The 24,539-nt window shown below is 36.4% G+C and overlaps 1 protein-coding gene, 2 non-coding genes and 1 pseudogene across 3 annotated transcripts; 2 read left to right on the top strand and 2 right to left on the bottom strand.

Annotated features, from left to right (window-relative positions):
- Nucleotides 1-2,594: 2,594 nt before the first annotated feature.
- LOC148919233 (uncharacterized) lies at nt 2,595-4,998 on the bottom strand. Its single transcript, XM_089048816.1, is given in 2 exon segments — nt 2,595-4,668; nt 4,670-4,998. Coding segments are annotated over 2 exon segments (2,403 nt in total).
- On the top strand, nt 4,510-4,616 carry LOC148919234 (small nucleolar RNA R71). Its single transcript, XR_016125746.1, has one exon. It is a non-coding gene; the product is annotated as a small nucleolar RNA R71 (small nucleolar RNA).
- A 10,992-nt stretch (nt 4,999-15,990) lies between the features above and the next one.
- Nucleotides 15,991-16,779, bottom strand: LOC148919232 (uncharacterized; annotated as a pseudogene).
- A 3,029-nt stretch (nt 16,780-19,808) lies between these two features.
- LOC148919231 (small nucleolar RNA R71) lies at nt 19,809-19,915 on the top strand. Its single transcript, XR_016125747.1, has one exon. It is a non-coding gene; the product is annotated as a small nucleolar RNA R71 (small nucleolar RNA).
- The last annotated feature ends 4,624 nt before the right edge of the window (nt 19,916-24,539 follow it).

Raw genomic sequence — 24,539 nt, 5'->3', positions numbered from 1 at the left:
CACCACTAAGTCTAAGCTATTTAGAATCAATTAGAAAAGAATTCACAAACTTCCTTCGGTGTAAAGTGAACCATCATAGTTAAAGAGACTCGACTAAAACCCTTACATCTCATCCCTTTTATTCATACTTCACACACTTACTTCACACATTTGTTTTTCTTTTTCTCCTTTTTTTTTTTTTTTTTTTCGTAACAGTAGTGATTGTGCAATGTCGGCTCCCTTAAGCTTTCGATTCAACCCATGTAGCGAGCTTTAGGTCAATGACTCCCAAACCACTAAGGCTTTAGGGCACTAGGTGTAGAACACCCCTAAGGACTTATTAACTCAAGCTAAAAGGGCTACGAAACCAACTAACCACCCTGCCTCATGCCAAAAACTCTACCATTTAACTCGAGAATCACTGCTGATTAGGCAAGACTGGCCCGGTTACTAGGCAAAGCTTCGGGTGAGGCAATTATTCCTTTATAACACATACTAACTTATTTATATAGAACAAAAATTAAAACACACTGGGACAAACAATAAGTATTTCAATCGTACTCCCCACAAACCATGTTGGTGTGATGTGCAAATTTCAAAGTATAATTCATGAATTAGTGTCTAAGCAACAATAAACAGAAAAGACTCTATTGTGGGACTAATCTTTACCATGTCTATTTGTTCTAAAGTTTAAAATAATCTATGGATATTAACTTAAAAACGAAAATTTTAAACAAGACTCAAAAAAAATAAAAAACTAAAATTTACTTTCCTACCCCCAAACTTAAATCACACATTGTCCTCAAGGTGTGGAAAATAAGCAAAAGAAACAAGAGTAGACCAAACAACTAAATCCTAGAAAATGGAAATAAAAAATAAAGAAAAAGAAAATATACTACGAGAATGAACTAGGAAAGAAAAACAAGAAAAAGAAAAAGAGAAAAATAAATAAAAGAAACGGAAAATAAAATAGGAAAGATAAGAAACAGAAAATAGAAAAACAAGAAATGGAAAAGAATAGGAAAGATAAGAAACAGAAAACAGAAAAACAAGAAATGGAAAAGAATAGGAAAGAAAATACCCGAAACTGGACACTTCGGGGGTTCGAGCGCTAGACCAGGGAGCGGAGATCTTGCATAGAGGCGCTGACCAACTCCTCCAACTCCACACTTGTGTCAAATTCGGGCGGCAGCGACAATATAACCGGATGCAGCCGCTGTAGTGTCATTTGAAAAATATTAGATCCCCTTCGTCTCACTCCTCCAACACCACACTTTGGCCATTCCCATCACTGATTGCAAAGCAGACAAACATATTTTCTTTCTCTCAGTTGAAACCCATCCATCTCCACCCTCTTCCTTCTTCATCTCTCTCAAGAACTCAAGAGCCTTGTCTCTCTTTGCTTCTGTCACAACCGAAACCAGCAATTCATTCATTTATATATATATATATATATATATTTTTATATATTGGCTTTTGAATTGATGCCATTGGATTCCCAACCCAAATTCGAATGATTTGTAGATCTCATAGCAAGGGCTCTCTTGGGTCATGATCGCCTTTTCCACTCTGGTTCACATGCATTCTGTCAAAAGCCCCAAATTTTCTCATATGGTTGGGTTCCTCGTGCAATGGCTTCGTCAGTAGTTGGGGCAAGAGCAGAGTTTACAACACAATCTGTGTCGACAAATGAGCCCGTTGGTGCTGTTGATTGGCTCCATGCTAACCTTAAGGAGTCTGATCTGAAGGTGTTGGACGCCTCTTGGTACATGCCTGTGTCTCAAACCTCTGCCAGCGCCGTCACTAACTTCCTCCTGCATCCATGATGGTCCTCAATCTCACAGCACCAGTGCCTTCCGATATCCATCCGAAGGTAAGAGTAATTCCAGAATTTGTTTTGGGTCCTGATTTGGGAGCTGTGGTTGATGTATAGATGTGTGTGTATAATTTCGACATGTGCACAGTGTAGGAAAGTTGCAGATCCAACAGACGGCAGTCAGCACACAAGCTCAAAGGACAAAACAGCACAAAGCCCTGAGGACCCCCAATCCGTGCATCTCATAGGTATAATTTCGAATCCCTGCAAATTTGTGTTGTTGGAAATTTGGTAGACTTGCTGCTGGGTGCAGGATTCCAGCCTAGGATTTTTCTGCGTTTGATGTGTGCTGCTGATTGTTGTGTCGGTCCCTGTGTAGACTTGCTGCTGGGTGCAGGATTCCAGCCTAGGATTTTTCTGCTTTTGATGTTTGCTGCTGATTGTTGTATCCTGCATTGAATCAATGATGTGTTATGAGTAGAAAGAAAATAAAAACATCTAGTTAAAGAACACAACAACAAATATATATATTTTTTATAATTTTTTTTTTAAAAAAAAATGAAAAGGAGTAAAGAGTATAGAAAATTTGGGTTGCCTCCCAATAAGCGCTTTATTTTAAGTCTGTAGCTAGACTTTGCAGAAGCCTGGTGGTCAAATCACGGTTCCTTCAGAGTCAAAGACTCGTTTGCAGTGTCAAAGGGTGTCTCCACGTAGGGTTTCAGCCTGTGACCGTTGACCTTGAATGTGTTGCCTTGAGCTTCATTAGTGATTTGAACTGCTCCATGAGGAAAAACTTGAGTCACCAGGTAAGGTCCAGTCCAGGAGATTTTAATTTCTTTGGAAATAACTTGAGCCTTGAATTGAATGTCAGAACCTTTTGTCCTGGCTGAAATTCCTTCCGTAAAATCTGATTGTCATGAAATGCCTTCGTTCTTTCCTTGTAGATGCGAGAACTATTATAAGCACCTTGATGAATTTCCTCTAGCTTATTGAACTGCAATTTTCGCTTTTTCCCAGCAAACGGTTTATCAGATTGACCTGTTTTTGAATTGGCATAAAAATTGTCTTGAACCATACTGTCTACCACATCAATGCGCATGCATTCTTGCTGTTCAGCAGGACGTTTTGCTGCCTCAAACAAATTAAACACCACAAATTGGTCTTGAACCCTTAGAGTCAATGTTCCAGCTTCCACATCAATTAAAGTCCTAGCAGTTGCCATAAATGGCCTCCCTAAAATAATAGGTGTTTGAAGGTCTTCATCCATGTCTAGAACCACAAAATCCGCCGGTAGATAAAGATTATCAACCTTTATAATTAGATCTTCAATAACACCTCTTGGATAAGTGATTGAACGGTCAGCCAGTTGAAGTATCATTGATGTAGGCTTTAAATCTCCTTGCCCCAATCGCTGGAAAACAGAAAAAGGCATCAAATTAATACTTGCACCCAAATCAATTAAAGTACTTTTAAAATTAGAATTTCCAATAGTGCAAGAAATATTAAAACTCCCTTGATCTTTTTTCTTAGGTGGCAATTTGTGTAGCAACACTGCACTACATTGTTCTGTCAAAACGACTTTGTCCAAATCTGAAAACTTCTTTTTGCTGCTGCAAACTTCCTTCAAAAATTTGGCATATGATGGAATTTTCTTGATTGCATCCAGTAATGGAATGTTGATTTGAACCTTGGATAATGTCTGCATAAAGTCCTTGAGTTGCTGGTCCTTTGCTTTTGGCTTCAAACGTTCTGGATATGGAATTGGGGCCTCATAAACACGCTCAGGAACTTGTTTTGAAAAAATTTCTGGATCTGCCCGTTTATGTTTTTCTGCAGTTTTGGTGGGTTCTGCTGCTGCAAAATTTTCTATATTATCCTCCACTGCATGTTGCTCCTTTTCAATGCTATTTTCACGATTGTCATAGCTTTTTCCACAACGTAAAGTCCGAACAACGTTGCAAACTTCACGTCCATTTGGATTAGGAATTGTTTGACTAGGAAATTTGCCTTTGTCTCTGTTTGAAATCTGTGCAGCTAGCTGGCCAAATTGTTGCTCCAAATTTTTAATTGATGCTTCAACATTTTGAAATCTTTGATTGTTGCCCTCGATGAATGATTGAGTTGTTGCTGCCAATTTAGCTAGTTGATCATCCAGAGATGGTTTGGAGGGAACAAAAGGTGTTTGTGCATGTTGGAATGGTTTTGCATTATTTTGATTGTCACCCCATTTGAAATTAGGATGATCCCTCCATCCGGGATTATAATGATTGGCATATGCATCATTCCTAGGCCTTTGATAGCTGTTCATCATATTGACATGTTGTTCAACAAGCTCTGGGTAGGAGTCTCTATGTGAGCAGCCTATTATGTCGTGTGTAACCATGCTGCAGATAGTGCAAATTGATGTTGCAGGTGGCTGCTGTGTAGAACTTGCCATCTGTTGTAGAATAATGTCAAACTTTGCATCAATTTTCTTCTCCATTTGTGCCATTTGTGCAGACATGTTAGGAGATCCTGCTGATAACTCAAAAATTCCCCTTTTCTGTGAATGTTCTGGTGCCCATTGTTGAGATTCTGTAGCCATCATATCAAATAATTTAAATGCTTCTCTTGCAGATTTATTTGACAACGATCCTCCAGCTGATGCATTCACATGACTCTTAGATGTCGGATTAAGCCCATCAAAGAAAATATTCATCTGTGTATCTGAATCAATATTAACATGTGGACACTTTATGTACATCTCTGTATATCTTTCCCATGCTTCATGAAACTCTTCATTAGGCTTCTGTGTGAATGTCAAAATCTCTCTCTTGTAATTCAATGTCTTGGATGCTGGATAATATTTGTTCAGAATTTTGTGTGTAATGCTGCCAAGTAGTAATGCTATTAGCTGGTAGAGTAAATAACCAAGTTTCTGCCTTGTCTTTCAAAGTGAAAGGAAAAAGACGTAACTTGATAGCTTCAGCAGAAAAACCCCTAATCAAAATATTCTTGCAACCCATAATAAATTTTGCAATATGTATGTTTGCATCTTCATTAGGCAGCGCACGGAATGTTGGTAAAATCTCAAGCATGTGGTGCTTGATCTCGAACGAATCACCCTCTTCTTGGGTCGGATAGACTACGCAATTAGGAACATCAATGGCACGGGCTGCCAATGACTCTCTGAGTGGTCCTGCTGCAGGTAATTCTAACGCCATGTTACCTCGTCTACAAACAAATTCTGCAGAAAAGTGCCTGCGGTGAAATCCCGTGCCCAATTAACTTCTCTTCGTTATGCATGCGAGTGCGCTCTGTTCGATCAAATCGTATAAGATGTGCAGTTCTTGATCTGTTCGGACCATGCGATTTGCGAATCAAAAAGCTATTCAATTTTTTTTTTTAATATTAATATTTTGACGAAAATTAAAAAAATATATATATAAATAATAAAAAAAAGAAAAAGTGTAAACAAAATCAACTAAGAATATGATAAAAACAAATTAGTTAAAACAATCCCCGGCAACGGCGCCAATTTCTTAATAGGATTTTTAGTACCTGCGCAAACAGGGTTAAAATCACTGAAAATACTTGCAAGAATACAAGGTAATTGTAGTATAAATGCTCATGCAAGGTCGTTGTCCCCAAAGATTGTTTGACTAATCTGTAATTAAACTAACTCTTAATTAATAACTAAAATAGATTTTATCAAAGATTTGAAGTTTATGAATTTGAAAAGATTAAACTAACAGTAAAAGAAATCTGAAAGTTGGGAAATAATAACAGCAAAGAAGAGAAACGATTTCTTTTTTAAAGACTAGCACTTTAGAGAAAACTAGGGTTTAGCTAACACCGTCGCAATCCTATGCAATTCTATCAATTACTTATGAATTTTCACATATATGCTTTGAAGGTTAGGTTTTCCTAATGCATACTTTCCTTGTGATGTTCAAGCGAAAACGCATATCTAACATGCAATCCGTCTGTGATGTTCAGATCAAATATAAACATGTAAGACTCATTATGCTTTGTGAAAACCCTTTGAAAAACCATGCAACCCTTAAGAGCGTGATGTTCGCCTTAAGTGAACTTACAATTACTAATCACAAGAAGCCCTCCTCAATTTCAGGGTGATGTTCCAACAGAAATTGCATCAAATTACTTGTCTACATATCCTAATGGTGATCAATCATTAAAATAGATAGATAGTTTTAAACACAGTGATTAATAATTCAAAGCAAACATGCATCCATTCATAAGCAAATTAATAAAACTACATATTCATGCTAAGGCTTACGGCCTCACCCTAGCAATTGCTCCAAAAGCCAAAAAGAAGTTCTAAAAGGAGCTCTGGTAAATTGCTGTGAAAAGAAGCTTAAATACCTCCTAAAACCTAGCTACCCAATCCCCACAAGGAAATGAAGTTAAAATAAAATAAGACTAGGAAATAAAGTCCAAATTGGATTAGGAGAATCTGCCCAAATCTGCCCAGCCACGTTTTGGTCTCAAATCTCCTCCAAATCTGGCCCAAGATAGCTCGTTTTAAAGATAAAAATATTCCGAACACTTCTCCAGAAGGCCACGAACCCATCCGAGGTCATCTTGGGCTCCAAAAACGCAATATAAGCCCAAAACGTCACTTTTCCAGCACTGCACATCGCTCCTTCATTTATTCACCAGGAAATCATCGCTTAGTGTAAAAGTCTGATATTTTGATACGATCAAGCTAAGTGACTCACGTACGTCCTCCAACTAGAATTACTCCAAAATTCGTCCACTTGATTATGTTTTGCTCCAGAGAGAGTCGAAAGTCCTATATTGGAAATATAATTCAAAGTATCAAAATTCTTCCAAAATATTAACCAAAATATACTAAGAATAGGGTTAAATATATAATATAAAATCGACTCATCACCATTCCTATGCAATATGAATCCATATCCTTGTAAACGTATGATTTACAACATTATGGATTTGGTGAACCATAACGTTGTAATCCAGAAGCAAAACCTTGTGAATTGTTACTAAAAACTTGTAAGTTACGAGTTTATGAATTCTCTTTACGACATTATGGTACCCTCAGTACTTAATCTTGTAAAACATTTTTTTACTAGAATAATGACCCATTTTACATCACTAAGGTCCACCATTACCAATTTTTTGTAATGTAGATCCATATCCTTGTAAAAGGTTGATTTATAACATTATGGATTTGGCGAACCCTAACGTTGTAATCCAAGAGCAAAATATTGTCAACTGTTACCGAAAACTTGTAAGTTACGAGTTTAGGAATTCTTTTTACGACGTTATGGTACCCTCAGTACTTAATCTTGTAAAACATTTTTTTACTAGAATAATGACCCATTTTACATCACTAAGGTCCACCATTACCAATTTTTTGTAATGTGGATCCATATCCTTGTAAAAGATTGATTTACAACATTATGGATTTGGCGAACCCTAACGTTGTAATCCAAGAGCAAAATCTTGTCAACTGTTACCGAAAACTTGTAAGTTACGAGTTTAGGGATTCTCTTTATGATGTTAAGGTACCCTCGGTCCTTAATCTTGTAAACCATTGATTACTAGAATAAGGACCCATTTTACATCCCAAAGGTCCACCATTACCAATTCCTAGTAATATGGATCCATATCCTTGTAAAAGGCACAGCATTATGGATTTGGTGAACCCTGACGTTGTAATCCATGAGCAAGACCTTGTAAATTGTTACCAAAAACTTGTAAGTTATGAGTTTAGGGATTTTTTTTGACAACGTTTTGGTACCCTTGTATCCCAAAATTGTAAAATCGGCCCTTAATCTTGTAAACCCTCATTTTACTAGAATAAGGACCTCAATTTACATCCTCATGGTCCGTACTTACCTATTGTTTGTAATTTGGATCCACATCCTTGTAAAATAAGGATTTACAATGTTAAGGATTATGAGAACCATAATATTGTAATCGTGGTACAAAAACTTATAAATCACTACCTAAATCGTGTAACTTACATGTTTATGGATTCATTTTACAATGTTGTAAAATCTGTCATTAACCTTGTAAACCCTCATTTTACTAGAATAAGGACCCCAATTTACATCCTCATGGTTTAGACTTACCAATTCTTTGTAATGTGGATCTATATCCTTGTAAAATAAGGATTTACAATATTAAGGATTATAAGAACCCTAACGTTGTAATCGTGATGCAAAAACCTGTAAATCACTACTCAAATCGTATAACTTACATGTTTTTGGATCCTCCTTACAAGGTTATGGTACCCTCGTATCCCAAAATTGTAAAATTGGTCCTTAATCTTGTAAACCCTCATTTTACTAGAATAAAGACTCAATTTACATCCTCATGGTCTTGAGTTACCAATTTCTTGTAATGTGAATCCATATCCTTGTAAATGGGGATTTACAACATTATGAATTAGGTGAACTCTAACGTTGTAATCCTGGTTCAAAAACTTGTAAATCGCTACCCAAATATTGTAATTTACAAGTTTTGGGATCCTCTTACAATGTTATGGTACTCTCATATCCAAACTATTATAATACTGGTCCTTAGTCTTGTAAACCATCTTGTTTGCTAGAATAAGCACCCCATTTTATATCCTTAAGATTGACACTTACCAATTCCTTGTAATGTTGATATATGTCCTTATAAAATGGGGATTTACATGGGAAGCTAGGGGATTGGTAACTTTCTTCTCCTTCATTACCCCATTTAGTATTTTATTATGTTACAATACATATATAAAAAATTTAGTATTTTAGTTGAAATTATACATATTATATATAAATACTATATTTATGAGTGGATATTCTTATGAAATAATTTTTTTATGGATGGGAAAGGGGAAACCTATATAACAAGGATATGAAATCAGAGGAGGATCATAAGAGAAATTTTTGTGGGAACATGAATATGAGGATGACAATGTATTAAATTATTTTTTTAGGCATTGAAATAAGTTTGTAAAAGCATATTTTGAATGTGCTATGAGTCATATTCAAGAAATAATATATAGTTTTAGTTTTAAGCATTTCTCTCAAATTATTTTAAAATTAGCTTGAATTCTAAAATTTCGTACATGAGAAGCGAAATGAGATAGTAACTCAATCACTTTCTTCCCCTTCATTACATCATTTAGTATTTTGTTATGTTACATAAAATTCCGAGTATTTTAGTTGACATTGTATATATTATATGTAAATATCATATTTATGTATTATATATTGATTATAAAGTGCAATATATATTATTTAAGTATTATATATATATATATTTTTATTGATCGGAACATGAACCAATTATATTACGAAGATATGAACAAAAAAAAAATAGAGAAGGATCATAAGGGAATTTTTGTTGGAATATGCTATGAGTCATCTTTTGTTATAAGACATTTGTTAAAGTTATTTTTAGAATAAGCATAAATGCATATATATTTTTGTATAATAATATATCATCTTGAGAAGTAATTATAGTGTGGCTTCAGAGTATGGTCATATAATATATATTATAATATAAGTGGATATTTATCGATAGTTTGTCTTAAAAGTTAAATATCTTATCATTGATTGATATTAAACACGTAAACGATTTATACTATGTAGTTGTATTTTAGTTCCTTATAGTAATTTATTCACATTTAAAAAATAACAAAACAAAAAGAATAGTTTAGATGTTCAAAAATTGTTTTTGGTTACAAGTAAAAATAATAATTTCAGTTTGCCAATTGGATTTACATAAAGTTACCCAAGTTTTATTGATTTTGGTTACAAGTTATATAAAGCAACCCCTAACTCATGAATCATGAAAAAAATCTGCAAATGTTGTGAAATAATTGAAATAATTGTAACAACATTGAAAATGGCACATAGGACCAAGGTAAGAATGGACTTTAGAGGAGTAAAATTATGTCATTATCCTTGTAAACACAACTGGAAATCTTGTAATCTACTAGGAAACTTGTAAACTTTCTATTTTTATACTTGTTTTTCTTGACTTTTAATCCTAACAATGTACTATAAAATCCATGGCCATGTTAGGACAAGAATATAAATTTATAATACTTCGTGGACATTTAACAAAAATACAACCATGTAACATAGAGTTCAACCATTAATATAGTTCTTATTTTATAAATTGATTTCAACCAATTACATAGACAAAACTCGAGGTGAAAAAATTTGATGGATAAAGACCTTCAAGCTCTCAAATAAATGTTGATGCGCATTTACCAATTTTATGAAACAAAAGAAACAAAAAATTAAAACTATCAACCTCAATTGATTTTTAAAAACTAGGCATAAAATACGGAGGAATTAACCACAACTAGCTATCATAATTCATATAAATAAAACCAGCAACTCATAATGAACTTGAGTAAAACTACAATGAGGTGACATATCGAAATCAGAAGAAAAATAAAGTCTAAAATGGTTCTCATAAAAAAAAGAGTCTAAAACGGTAACTTTAGATTTATAAAAGTAAAAAAATGACATTGCGAAATTCATAAGCATGTTATTGTGAGTCAAATAGAATAAACTAATTTGAAAAATAACATGTCAAATCATATGCCAATTGCCAAACAGAAAGGGCATAATTGCATGACCCTTATGCAATTGTATTTGTGTTAAATATTAACAAAAAATAAAAACTTGTATAACCAGTAATCAATTTTTAAAAAAATTTGGGTGCATTAGTGCGCCAGGTGCACTATAAAAGGTACCGTAAATTGATATATAAGAGCAACCATGTTTGAAAACGATCCAAACATCACTGTAAATTGAGAAGCCAGCAAACAACAACCACACAATGTAAAACCCCTCTACATGTCGAAGATATATTTCCACTAATAAAATCAAAGAGACGAATCCTCTGGCTCAATTTGGTTCATGGAACGGATTTGAGAGGAAATCACTTCTCATGTCATTTTTTAAGGGATGCATGGGAAATTGAATATTCGTTTCCCACGTTTGGTAATGTTGGGAAAGTAAACATGAGACATCAGTTTATTTCTTTTCCCATGTTTGTTTTAAGTAGGAATGAAAAACAAAGTTTGTATAATTTTCCAATTATACACATATTAAATCAAATTAAAAAAAATACGTTTAATGATATATTGTAATTCTAAATTATTAATGGAGACATAATGGTCATGAAATCCAAGTTGGGAGGAGGGTTTTACTTTCCTCACTATGTTCCTACGTGCCAGGCAACGATTTCTCACGCCTGAACTTACCAAACATAGGAAAGTAATTGATTTCCCCCTTTCCCATGAACCACACAGGGCCTTTGGGTTTTAAGGGGCCACCAGGAGAGGACTTGACCAACTTAATTTGAGGCCCCACACAAAGTACACTCAAAGTTGTTGCGAAAATATCGTGATATGAAACTGAAAAAGATATTTAAAAATGCTAAAACCGCTGTCACACATAGGGGAATTTCTGATTAGAAGCAACACCTTCAATATTTATACTGCCTCTTCAACTTTCTACAGGCTTTTGACAAAAACAAGGGAATTTTTTTTTTCTACTGTTATAAATATATGGGAATGTGGATGACCACCATAATAACCATTATCTCCACCTTTTCATATTTGTAACGTATGCTCTTATTGTTGTAATTAGTAGCTATAATTTGTGGGTTAAATACCAATAGTTATAAGCCTATAAATAGGTGCTTATCAAAGATGAATGTGAGAAGTTTTAGAGACTAATTTCTATTGTCTTCCTCTACTCCTCATTTCTCTCTACAATTTCCTTCAGTTATATAACATCTATGAGCTTATTTTCATGTTATTTATTATTTTATTTTTTCCTATGATATATTAATCTATTTAATGTTATTTATTATATTATTATGGAGGTGTATTATCTATTATCTATCTATATATAAAGCACTAGCTAAAGAAGGTGTAGTAAATTATTATATATAAAAAAATTATGGTGTTTTTAAATTTCTTTCATTAATTACTACAAATTTGCTAAAATTTTAGTATTTCGCTATATAGTTAATTTAAATCACTCAAACCTACCATGCAATGCATTTCCTTCCAATTTTTTTTTTTTTTGTTGTTGATAAAATAGTAGATAATTGACTAAATAAACATCATCTAAAGTTTCAATAAAAATTTCCAAGTTTTTCTCACAATTCCCATGGTTTTTATTCAATTTTTACCGAGGTCGATATTTTCTTGATATATTTGTGTTTTTGGACCACCGATATTTCTAAAACCCTCGATATTTTAGACCTTGATTTTGATCACTTGTTCTTGTCTTTAAGTTACTAAAGCAAGCACAAGCAGTGAGACTGAGAGAGAACAATTTCTTTGTATAATTTCTTTGTGGGTTTTGTTTGTATTGTTGAATAGTATCAACTAAGGATGAAGTGAATTGGGGTGTATTCACCATTGTCCCTGTATTTAAGTTACTAAGCAAGCACGAGCACAAGCACAAGCACAAGCACTGAGAGGTTGCTTCATGACGGGCTTTGCCCTACTTTTCAATGTAATGGGAGTAAAAAGAGAGGATATTGGATTTGGTACTGACATGCTAATGTGATTAATTGTAAGTGGACAATATCGCTCAAATTAGTATAGTAGTAAATAGAGTATCGTTCCAACAAGGATCAAGTTAATCTATTTCTAATTATATTTGATTTAAACAATAAGAGAATTATGATGATTAAAATGTAATTAAGAAAGTAAAATAAATTGAGATTAAGTAAATAATGTAAAAGATGAAACAAAGATGATAAAGCACTAGGACACCGATTTCACCTAGCTAATCCCACCCAAATCCTTCTAGCTTGTTAATCCTAATTACCTAACATGTTGATAATCGTTTTCCCTTACCTCACCAATACTCTCTTCCGAGTTATATTAGTTATATTCCTTACTATCAACCCACTCTATTCATTGTTATGGATTTAGATAGCTAAGAACCCATTAAGATTTGTGGAAAACAATGATGATTACACAAACCATAACCTAATCTTCCGAGTTGGCTATGTAATTTATGGTACTTGTAACTAGAAGCTTTTTATTAGGAATCTCCTTCCCGTCTCAACCTAATTCTTCCAATTATGCAATTAGTGGCCAATTAATTGAAAGCATTAAGAACAATAACAAGCACTCAACATATATATATATAATATAGATAAATAAAATTAACAATATCAAAGAATTTGAGTATTCATAGGTAGCCCTAGTAAAAGAAATTAGTTCATGAAGGACTTATTGAGAATCATGATGGTTGATGAAGACATGGAAGGCACTGAATTCTTCAAATAGAACACTAAGGTTGCGCAAGCTCTCTTCGTATTCTCCTTTGATTTCGGGTATGAGTATGAATATGTAGGAATTTGATGGTAGATGATGGAGGATGAAGGATGATGGATAATGGATGATCCCTTGATCAATGACCGAAACTCCCTATTTATAATACTCATAGAAATCCTACCTATTTAAGGTATAATTACAATTGTTATAAAAATAGGATTCCTTCTAATATAAGGTCTTCTTTATTTCTCATTGTTTGACTTGGTCAGACTTGAACCATATCTTGAACTAGGAAATTTGACAACATTCCTTGCGACAAAAGGAATGACTTGGCTTCCTCTTAATTAATCTCCAATCTTCATCTTCATCTTCTTGCCCTTTTTTTACCTCAATTTCTCATATTTCACAATTCCTTCACAAATCTCACAAAACCAATTAAAACAACCAATTTAATCCAAGGAAATTAACAAATAAATAAGTAAAGGAGGCATAAAATATATATAAAATATAGGCTTATCAAATACCCCCAAACATATCTTTTACTAGTCCTCAAGCAAAACTAAAAATTGAAAATAATTTAAAACAAACAAACTAGACTAAACCACCTTCGCAGGTAATCTCGATGGCACTTAGCATGTGCCACAAGCCTTTAAACCTCTAGGTGTCCCTAGTATGAGGAGTTGTGTCTCCTGAGGGTTTACCAGTCACGACACCCACAAACACTCCTTGCAAAACAAATTCGTTAAAGTAATACTTCCAACAAACTAATAATAACCAATGAATGACAATCACAATTCAAAAACTAAAGTTATGCCACTACAAATAAAATGCACCATAGTGTAAAGTGTAAAGGCAATACTCCAAGCAATCAAACTTAAAGATAACCACACTTGGCGTGTGTACAAATTTGTCTCGACTCTAGGCCTCACTGGATAACTGACAATTTTCTCACAGAACCTAGGGTTGCACTCTTACCCCACAAATGTGAATGAGGTGAGGTAAAGAAATCAAAATGTAAGACACATATGCATCCAAAATGAATAAAATGCAATTTCTGAAAATAAATCTCATGGAAAGGAAATCAAATACGAAAAACCATAAATGAAGTACATACCAACACTTCCGAGTAAGAAGTCCCCAAAGATCCGTTAGATCTTTACTATGGTTGTAATGTAGGGCTAGGTTATGGGTTATGAAAGAAAGGCTAGGAATTACTAGAACTTGAGACATACCGAGGCATTTATTGTGTTATAAGGCTTGGCTTTTCAAATTTACTTGACAAAGGCGTCCAGGATTTTTGATATGCTTCACTTTTTTTTTTTTTTTAATATAAATCTTCTTCTTTTTTTTTTTCTTCTTTTTTTTTTTTTCTTAAACTTTAAGCACATATTTCCTCGGTACATGCACCTCTTTTGTTGATGTAGAGCTTAACTTTCATCATTGTCTTCATCTTCATGTGCCTTGGCATATCCCAAGTTATAAGATATGGCTAAAAATAGGGTGAAAATGGTAAGAAAATATTGTGGGTGATGAAAGAAAAGGCTAAGTAGTTTGGCTTCAAAGGGTTGATGGCACACACAATGGGTAGGACATGAGGCTTTATTTAGTGGTTAGAACATGCATAGCCTAACACCATCTCTCAAGGTCCATTCAACTCAAAAGTAAAAGCATAAGATGATTCATACAAAAGAGAGATTAGTTCTTAGTATTCAATTCAAAAGCCTAATTGAGATCAATCTAAATAAGAAAGAATGAAAATAGCGAGTAAGAATAATCCCAAATACTCTCTCAATAAATGACAATTTGGCTCAAGTATCTCACAATGGTAGTCTCCATTATTTCTCCACAATCATCCAAGTATAGCTACCTTGTCCATCAAAATACTTGAAGTATGGCTATGTGAAGTGCTATAATTATGATGCATAAACTTTCATGGCAATACTTTAGTTAAAGAAATATGATCAAACATTACATATGCATCACTATTAGCAAGAGAAAGTAAAAGCTTTGACAAATTTTTATTTTTTCAAAAGTTAAAAGAATTTTGTGATTTTTCAAATAAATATGCATGAATTTATGAGTCCTAATTGCTTAAGAATAAATAAATTTCATCAAAAGGAAAAGGACACACCTGGAATAGCTCCTAGAAATCTATGATAGCGAATGGAATGGATCGGAATTGATTTGGAATGAAATCAGAAAAATTCTGGAAAATTAACCTTTAGCAACGAAAAATTTGATGAACAGTCGTCGCTAAAACCCTTTTGTAACGAAAAATCTTCATATTTATTGGCAAATAGCAGCTAGCCTTTTTTGGGTTTTAGGCCACTTTTTTAGCTTCAAATCTTCCTAAAACGTCATGTAAACCACTTGAGACCCCCAAAAATGTTTCAAATCATCATAATAGCCATTCTAAAAATGTTGGTGGCTTCAAATTTACCTGAAAAACATCAAAAAAGAAAAGAGGCAAAAATTTTGATTTTGACCAAAATATGAACATAATAACCTCTTTTGCTATTTTCTGGGTTTTAAAGTCATCTAATGAGCAAAACAACATCTGTAACACATCTGCAACATGTTTGCAATTATCTCGGGGTTAAAAAAAAAATCAAGAAATGTTCTTTGAAACACAAAATTCTTTCTTTGGAACACAAAATTTGTTTTTTTTCCCTTTTTTCCTTTGTTTCTTTATGACTCAAAACTTAAATAACAACAAAAACAACAAAATTCCACACCCCTAAAACTAAACTAAGCATCCTCAATGTTTAAAGTAGATGCATGTAACGAGTAGTAAAGGCATAGAAGGGTGGAAAATAAAATTAAAAAAATTGAAAAAAAAGGAACAAAGGTACCTAGTTGGGTTGCCTCCCAACAAGCACTTGGTTTATAGTCCTCGGCTCGAATTTTGGACTGATTATCACCCAGGATCATGGAGAGTGAAGGTCTCCATTTGTTGACTGAAATTTTCTTCCAAAGGGAGGGTTGGTGCGGCAATGATGCTTGAAACGACCTTGGTTTCCAATGAGTTCACCATTTCGAGCACGTGTGGCTCCTCTCCTACCTCTCTCTCGTGAACCGAACTTGCTTTTAGTGGATCTTTTGGGTAGTCCGCTATGAAATGTGGTCGAACAATATGATCTACTGTTTCTAAACGGAAACAATACTCCGAATCAATAGGGTACTTAATGGCATAAAAAACTTTGAATTCCACATCTTGATTGGCATTTCTTAGGATCAAAGAACCTTTTTCTACATCAATTATCATTCTTCCTGTAATGAGGAATGGGTGGCCTAAAATAATTGGAGTGTCGACATCTTCTTCCATATCCAAAACTATGAAATCAGCTGGGAATATGAATTTATCCACCTTCACTAGTACATCTTCAAGAAAGCGGTGAGGATATGTAAGTGATCTATCCGCCATTTGCAAAGAAATATTAGTTTTCTTAATTTCCCCCAAACCAATTCTTTTAGCTACAAACAAAGGCATTAAATTAATACTAGAACCTAGATCACACAATGCTCTTTGAAAAGAAATATTGCCAATGGTGCAAGGAATAGAAAATCTCCTTGGATCCTTTCGCTTAGATGGTAGTTGCCTTTGTATTACTGCGCTTCACTCCTCTGGCAATTTCACCATATCAGTATCTTCCAAACATCTCTTTTTGCTTAAGATTTCCTTGAGGAACTTTCCATAATTCGGCATTAGCTCTAGTGATTCACTAAATGGAATGGTAATTTGCAATTTCTTGAAAATTTCAAGAAATTTGGAAAACTGTGCATCCTTCTTATTTTTCTTCAGGCATTGTTGAAAAGGAATTGGAGGAACGTAGGATTTTGGAATGAGATTTGTGGATGGCGGTTGCTCAGTTTTTGCTGAATTTTCGGTGGAGCTAACGAAAGTGGGTTGCGGTGGTCCGGCTGCAAGTAGGTTATTTTCAGCTGATTTTTCCATAGTTTTCAGATGTTGCTACTGTGTTTATACGTCCAAATCTACAACAGTTTTGATGGGTCTCCCATTTTGAAGTGTGATTGCCTTCACATGTTCTTGAATTTTCTAATTAATCTTGGTTTGGCTTGGCAATACTTTTTGGTTTCTTTCACTCAATATAGTAGCTAGTTGGCCTACTTGCACCCCCAAGTTTCAAATAGAAGCTCTGATCTGAAGTTGGGTTTTGGTTTCAGTCATAAATTGGGTGGTAGACATAGTTAACTGAGTAAGAGCATCTTCCAAATTTATTTTCTTCCCTTGAGGTGGAAAACCAGGTGGTGGTTTTTGTACGTTTTGAGTATTGCTCCATGAAAAATTGGGGTGCCTTTGCCATCCCAGATTGTATGTGTTGGAGAATGGATCATTGTCGGGACGTCTATAGGTATTCACCATGTTGGCTTGTTCTTGCAAAAATTCTGGAAAATCAACTCCATGAGGACACAATATGGTGGCATGACTGGGAACAACAAAAATGGAGCAAATCTCTTGCGTTGGTACTCTGTCATGCATAGCAAGCAAGGCGTCCAATTTACTGGTTATAGCGTCAACCTGCTCTTTAGAAGCAAAAGCATTATAATTATCAATTTCATAAACTCCAACATGCTTACTTCTTGTATCAAAATGTTGTGTTTCGATTGCTAGCATATCAAACAAAGTTTGACATTTAGTTGACGTCTTGTTCTTAATAGATCCGCCTGCATAGTTATTTACTGCAGCCTTACTCGAAACAGTTAGTGCCTTAAAAAAAAATACGCATGATGTGAATGCTCTTTTTGGGAGGGTCAACTTAGATAGAGATGGAATGGTGGATGATGAGTGAAGGTGAGGACCTTTAGCATGTGTGTGAAGATTAGGGAAAATGATAAATGTACATAAGACGAGATATATGTGGTTCACCCTTAATGAATGGGCTAAGTCCATGGAGAAGTATGTTCTCATTATAATAATGTATGTTTACATTTGTACATGGGGTTGGACCCAAATATAAAGATAAGAAGGGAGACGCTCATGATTAAAGATAAAGCCTAGCCTAGGGGTCCCCTCCTAAGTGGGGAGTGGTCTCCTCTTATAGGTAAAGGGGATTCTTCACTTCTTGTAGTTTTCCGATGTGGGACTTCTCTTGCTTTGCTTAGAGTTGTGACTTGTGGTAATGCTTATTTGGCTAAGGTGACGACCTCTCAAAGCATGACACGCGGATGATCTAGCATAGCTAGTTGCTCGATCAGTTACGATACCAACAGTAGTCCCCCAAGTTCGCGAGTAAGAAGGTACTTCTTGATTGGGGACTTGTAATTTTAAGTGCACTGGCCGAGCAGCGCCATAGTTCGTCTTCCAAGCTGTATAGTGCACTACCCATGGTCCCTCAAGTCCCCGGGTAAGAAGGACATTGGAAGGAAGGTACTTGCAACAAAAAGCCAAGTGGTTTGCAAGTCCCCATTTGTTATGTAAGGGTGCCAAAGTGCATCATAGTACACTGAAGGACGGGGGTGCCGAAGGTACAAGACTTGCATGTTGCAGACAAGGTGCTAAAGGGAACGTAGGAGCTGAAGGCATAAGACTTGCATGTCGCAAGGTGATGTACCTAGGCATAAGGGTGCCGAAGGTATAAAACTTGCATGTCTTAAGGCGATGTGCCTAGGCATGTGGGTGCCAAAGGGGAAGGGATGCCGAAGGTGACATAAAGCTTGCATGTTGCAAGGTAATGTGGCTAGGCACGGGGTGCCAAAGGCAAAGGGGATGCCGAAGGCACTAAGCTTGCATGTCACAGGGCGATATACCTAGGCACAGGGGTGTTGAAAGCGAAGGGATGCTGAAGGTGACACAAAGCTCGCGTGTTGCAAGGCAATATGTTTAGGCACGGGGGTACCGAAGGCAACACAAAGCTTGCATGTTGCAAGGCAATGTGGCTAGGCCCCGAGGTGCCAAAGGCAACACAAAGCTTGCATGTTGCAAGGCAATGTCTAGGGACGGGGGTGCCGAAGGCAAAGGGAATGCTGAAGGCACAAAGCTTGCATGTTGTAGGGCAATGTGCCTAGGCACGGGGGTGCCGAAGGAGAAGATATGCTGAAGGCAACAAAAAGCTTGAATGTTGCAAGACAATGTGGCTAGGCCCAGGTGTGCCGAAGGCGAAGGGATGCCGAAGGCAACACAAAGCTTGCATGTTGCAAGGCAATGTTTCTAGGCACGGGGGGTGCCAAAGGCACAAAGCTTTCATGTCGCTAGGCGATGTGGCTAGGCACGGGGATGCCGAAGGCACAAAGTTTGCATGTCGCTGGGCGATGTGGCTAGGCACGGGGTGCCGAAAGCAAAGGGATGCCGAAGGCAACACCAAGCTTGCATGTTGCAAGGTAATGTGGCTAGGCACGGGGGTGCCGAAGACAAAATGGATGCTGAAGGCACAAAGCTTGCATGTCGCAGGGCGATGTGCCTAGGCACAGGGGTGCCGAAGGAGAAAGGATATCAAAGGAGACACAAAGCTTGCATGTTGCAAGGCAATGTAGCTCGGCATAGGGGTGCCGAAGGAAAAGGGGTTGCCGAATGAACGAATCTTGCATGTTGCAAGGTATTGTGTTTAGGCAGGGGGGTGCCAAAGGAAAAGGGGTTGCCGAAGGAGAAGTTGATCAAAGGGGTGCCGAAGGGCACCGAAGAAAGGAGAATCGACAAAGGCTTCTTATGTCGATTTCCACTAAAGGCGCCAAACTGTTGATGCTCTTTTTGGGAGGGTTAACTTAGATAGAATAGGCAAGCCATGGTGAGGACATTGTATTAAAAAATTATTGAACCATTCCTAAGCTTATGAAAATGCCTCATCGGCTTGTTGACTGAATTCCATGATTTTATCCCTTAGTGCATCAGTTTTTTGAGTTGAAAAGAACTTCTCCAAGAACTTGTTCTGAACCTCTGTCCAGCTAGTCAATAGTCCAGGCCTTAAGGAGTTTAGCCACGTCTTTGCATTAAATGAATTCAAATTGAACTCAAAAAGTACCTGAAATATTAAAAAAAAAAACTAAACTAATTAAGTCAATCCCCGGCAGCAGCGCCAAAATTTGGTGTGATTAATTGCAAGTGGACAATATCGCTCAAATTAGTATAGTAGTAAATAAAGTATTGTTCTAACATGGATCAAGTTAATCTATTAAATATTAGAGTTATTTATTTCTAATTATATTTGAATTAAACAATAAGAGAATTATGATGATTAAAATCTACTTAAGCAAGTAAAATAAATTGAGATTAAGTAAATAATGTAAAAGATGAAACAAAGATGATAAAGCACTAGGGCACCGATTTCACCTAGCTAATCCCACCCAAATCCTTCTAGCTTGTTAATCCTAATTACCTAACATGTTGATAATCATTTTTCCTTGCCTCACCAATACTCTCTTCCGAGTTATATTAGTTGTATTCCTTACCATCAACCCACTCTATTCCTAGTTCTGAATTTAGATAGCTAAGAACCCATTAAGATTTGTGAAAAACAATGAAGATTACACAAACCATAACCTAATCTTCCGAGTCGGCTATCTAATTTATGGTACTTGTGACCAGAAGCTTTTCATTAGGAATCTCCTTCTGGTCTCAACATAATTCTTCCAATCATGCAATTAGTGGCCAATTAATTGAAAGCATTAAGAACGGTAACAAGCACTCAACATGTATAGATAAATAAAATTAACACTACTACAAAAAGTGAAAAAGATGACCAGAAAACAATGACGGTAAACCAAAAAATCGTCGTGTTTTAAAAGACGACGGTGATATAAAACAGCCGTGTATGAGTAACATAAACAACTAAAAAATGGAGATTCCAATGGGTGTTTTTAAAAAACGACGCATCAAATTAAAAAAGTGTCTTCTTATTGAAAAGATTTTCTTCAGATGATAAACTCTGAGCCCAAAAACAACGGCAGAAGCTATGATACCACGACGTAGAAAGTAAAGACGGTGTGCAACAATAGCCGCCGTTTTTACTCCTTAATTAACACGACCATATTTTCGTAGTCGGTGTTGTATAATTTCAAAAGAATCCACATCGGTATATTACAAAAAACCGCCGTATTAAATCAATGTACAACAACAGTAAAGATAAATTTATCGACTTTTTATTTGACAGTGTACTACGATGGTATCTATAACTCTTCTCTTCTCATAAGTTTGTAGTAACCACGTCAGTTTGTCCAATTAACGGCGTATAATAATATTTACCACGTCATGAAGATCAAATTACCATCGTATTTATTCACTGTATGCGTCTGGCCTTATTTGTAAACTGTCGTCTTAATTTTTATTGGTTTTTTAGATTTATTCGTTGATTTTTTTAGCCTACGACAGTAGATCAACATAATGCAAGAATTGGGTGAAACCACGATGTTTTATATAGAAAACCATTGTCACAAGCATATTAAAATGAGATCCCAAGAGATATGAAATCTTACCAGAGGGATCGATGTTCTTCATCATAGTCGAACCACTACCGTTGATGATGTATGTATCTTTGTGTCTTTGAGATACACAAAGACACATACACATCAAAATCCAAACTATTTGCCTCTAAATCCAAAACTGACGACAGCAAGCTTTGAGAAAGACAATTTTTTAGAAGTTGATGATGTGTGCGTCTTTGTGTCTCTCAGATACACAAAAGCACACACACAAAGACGCACACACATCAACATCCAAACTATTGCGTCTAAAATTTGATGACGACAGCCGCACATCAACATCCAAAATATTTGCTTTCAGAAAGATAATTTTTTAGAAGTTGATGATGTGTCTGTATTTGTGTCTTTCAGATACAAAAACGTGCACACACATCAACATCCAAACTATTGCCTCTAAAGAGGTGAGACAGAGCCAAAAAGAAGTTGGAACCTAATTGAAAACCGAAAATGATGAAAGAACCTGTGAAAAAAACCTTATTTATAAAAATAATCTTCAACATCCACGTTGGTTATATTACACTTACCGACGTCTAACAAAACAAATCTACGTTGGTTCGTACCAACCCTCAAACTCAGATAGTTGTAGCAACCAACATGCAAGGCATCCTGACAACACTAGTCTTGTGAGCAACTACCTCACAGGATCGGACTTCACTATAAGCTGTAGCTTGTGAGCAAGGAAGTAATGCTGCAACTACTGTGTAGCGTAGACAAGGGCAAGGCATAAGAGCTCAGTCTTTGAATATCTTGCTTTGGCTCTCCTTAACTATCTACTTACGTAATAGATAGGGCTTTCCTCCCTATTATGGTCCTCTTGAGCAAGTAAAGCTCCAACCGCAGCATTCGTCGCAACCAAATAAAGCATGGTGGGCAACTTAGTGATCAATTGTTGAATTTGCTAATAGGCCTCTTGAAAGTCTTTGCTCCATACATACGACTTTCCCTTCTTAAGCAAAGGGGTAAACACACTCATTTTGGCAGCAAGGCTTGGGATGAAGCTCCGAATATACAATAATCTTCCCATGAAGCTTTTCAATTCCTTTGGGCTTTTAGGTGATGTAAGAGAATTTATGGCCCTAGCTTTCTCAGGATCCACGTCTATGCCACGTTTGTGTACTTGAAATCCCAAAAACTTGCCGGATGAAACTTCGAACGCACACTTCTTTGGGTTCATCTTTAACCTATACTGCCGACATCTTTCCAGCACATAGTCGACTTCTCGATGGCTTTCTTTGGTTTTGGACTTTACCACCAGATCATCCACATAGTCTTCCACCTCTTTTCCATCATGTCATGGAATACCGCTATCATAGCTCTTTAGTAGGTGGCACCGGTATTTTAGAGGTCGAGTGGCACAATTGTGTAATAGAAGTTCCCGTATGGTGTTCAAAAGGCTGTCTTCTCAGAGTTCTTGGGAGACATTTTTATTTGGTTGTAGCCACTAAATCCATCCATAAATGACAACAATCCCTGCCCTGAAGTTGAGTCAATCAAAATGTCTATGTTGGGCAGTGGGAATTCATCCTTTAGGCAAGCTCGGTTGAGGTCTCGATAGTCCGTGCATACCCTAATCATGCCAGTCTTCTTTTTCACTAGGCCATGTTGGATGTTTGATCGGTTTGATGAATCCGATAGCTAACACCTTTTCAATTTCCACTTTGATTTGCATCTCAGCTTTAGGATGGAAGTTTCTTCTTGGCTGCACAACAGGTTTTTGTACCAAGTTCAATATTCAAAGTGTGACTTACCAAATTTGGATCCAACCAGGGCATTTCCTCATAGCTCCAAGAAAACACATCTCGAAATTCTTTTATCAGAAAAGTCAAGGCTTCCTTCTCTTTGCTTGTCAAGTGAATGCTGATGGAAATGGGTCGTTGGATAGAGGGATCATCACTTAAGTTGATTGTTTCTAGCTGCTTAGCCACTACCGTTGACCTGTCCTGCATGTGTCTTGGCGCTATCATAGGCTCCTGAAAAGAACAAGGCATGGGTGTTTCGTCGTTTGGACTTTTATAGCCGGCTGCTTGCATCACTTCTTCTTCTATATACTCGGGGCTTTCCCATAAAGCACGGTTGAGCCCGCAAACCCTTCATAAGTGATACAGTCGTCAGCAGCGTCATCTTCGAGCATTGGGGTTGATCGTAAGCATGGTTGTTGACTTCGGAATGCCTCTTCCTTTCTCGGTCAACAATTGTTATCACTTCTTCATTGCTAAGATCACAAATTTCAGTCCAAGAGGGTAGATAGGTTCCAAAATCCTTGGATGGGTTGCTTCCAGCACCCGTGCATTCAGTGTAGAATTCCGCCTCCAAATAGTGAGCTTCGTTTTGGTTGAATGGTGCTTGATTCCCTACTATACGAAGTGGTCTCAACCCAATCCTTCCCTTCACGCATTGGTGGTAAGTAGAAACCACAAGCTTGTGTTTGTTGAGCCACGGCCTCCCGAGTAGAGCATGGTAAGCTATGTTCACATCTACTACGTAGAATTTAGTAAGCGACCGAATTGGTCCCACTTTCAAGTTTACTTGTATGTAGCCAATGGTGACCTTGCTCTTATTGCCAAAACCGCTGATGCTTGTCTGAGATTGTACTACCTTAGATAGTGGAATGTGAACTGCTTTTAGCACAGACAAAGGTAATACATTAACAGAGAGCCAGTGTCTACCAATGCTCTTCTTATAAACACATCATTTATTTGCCCTTCCAGGTTAAGTGGCCTCCTGTGGTCTGGATACGGGACATCCATGTATTCATGAAGACAATAGCATTGTCGTTCTCTAAGAACGATCTTTGTGGCTGAGCAGTGAAGCAATGAGGATTAGACTCTGCAAAGATGTTCATGAGAGCCATCGCGACTGCTTCCCTTGCTTGTGGTCTGAAGCCAAATTGGTCGAAGAGTGTCTAGAACATTAGATTCCTCTGGATGACTTGTGAGGTTATGGGCCCCTACTTCAGACCTAGGTAATGTTCCACCATACTAGTTTTAGCCTTTGTGAGATTATGGAATGTTACAGCAACTGTTTCCTACTTTG

Source organism: Prunus mume, linkage group LG3 (genome assembly GCF_029339155.1).
Source record: "Prunus mume cultivar Tortuosa linkage group LG3, ASM2933915v1, whole genome shotgun sequence".
NCBI lineage: Eukaryota > Viridiplantae > Streptophyta > Magnoliopsida > Rosales > Rosaceae > Prunus > Prunus mume.
Note: the sequence above shows the minus strand (reverse complement) of the source record. Positions and strands in the feature narration are given on the sequence as shown.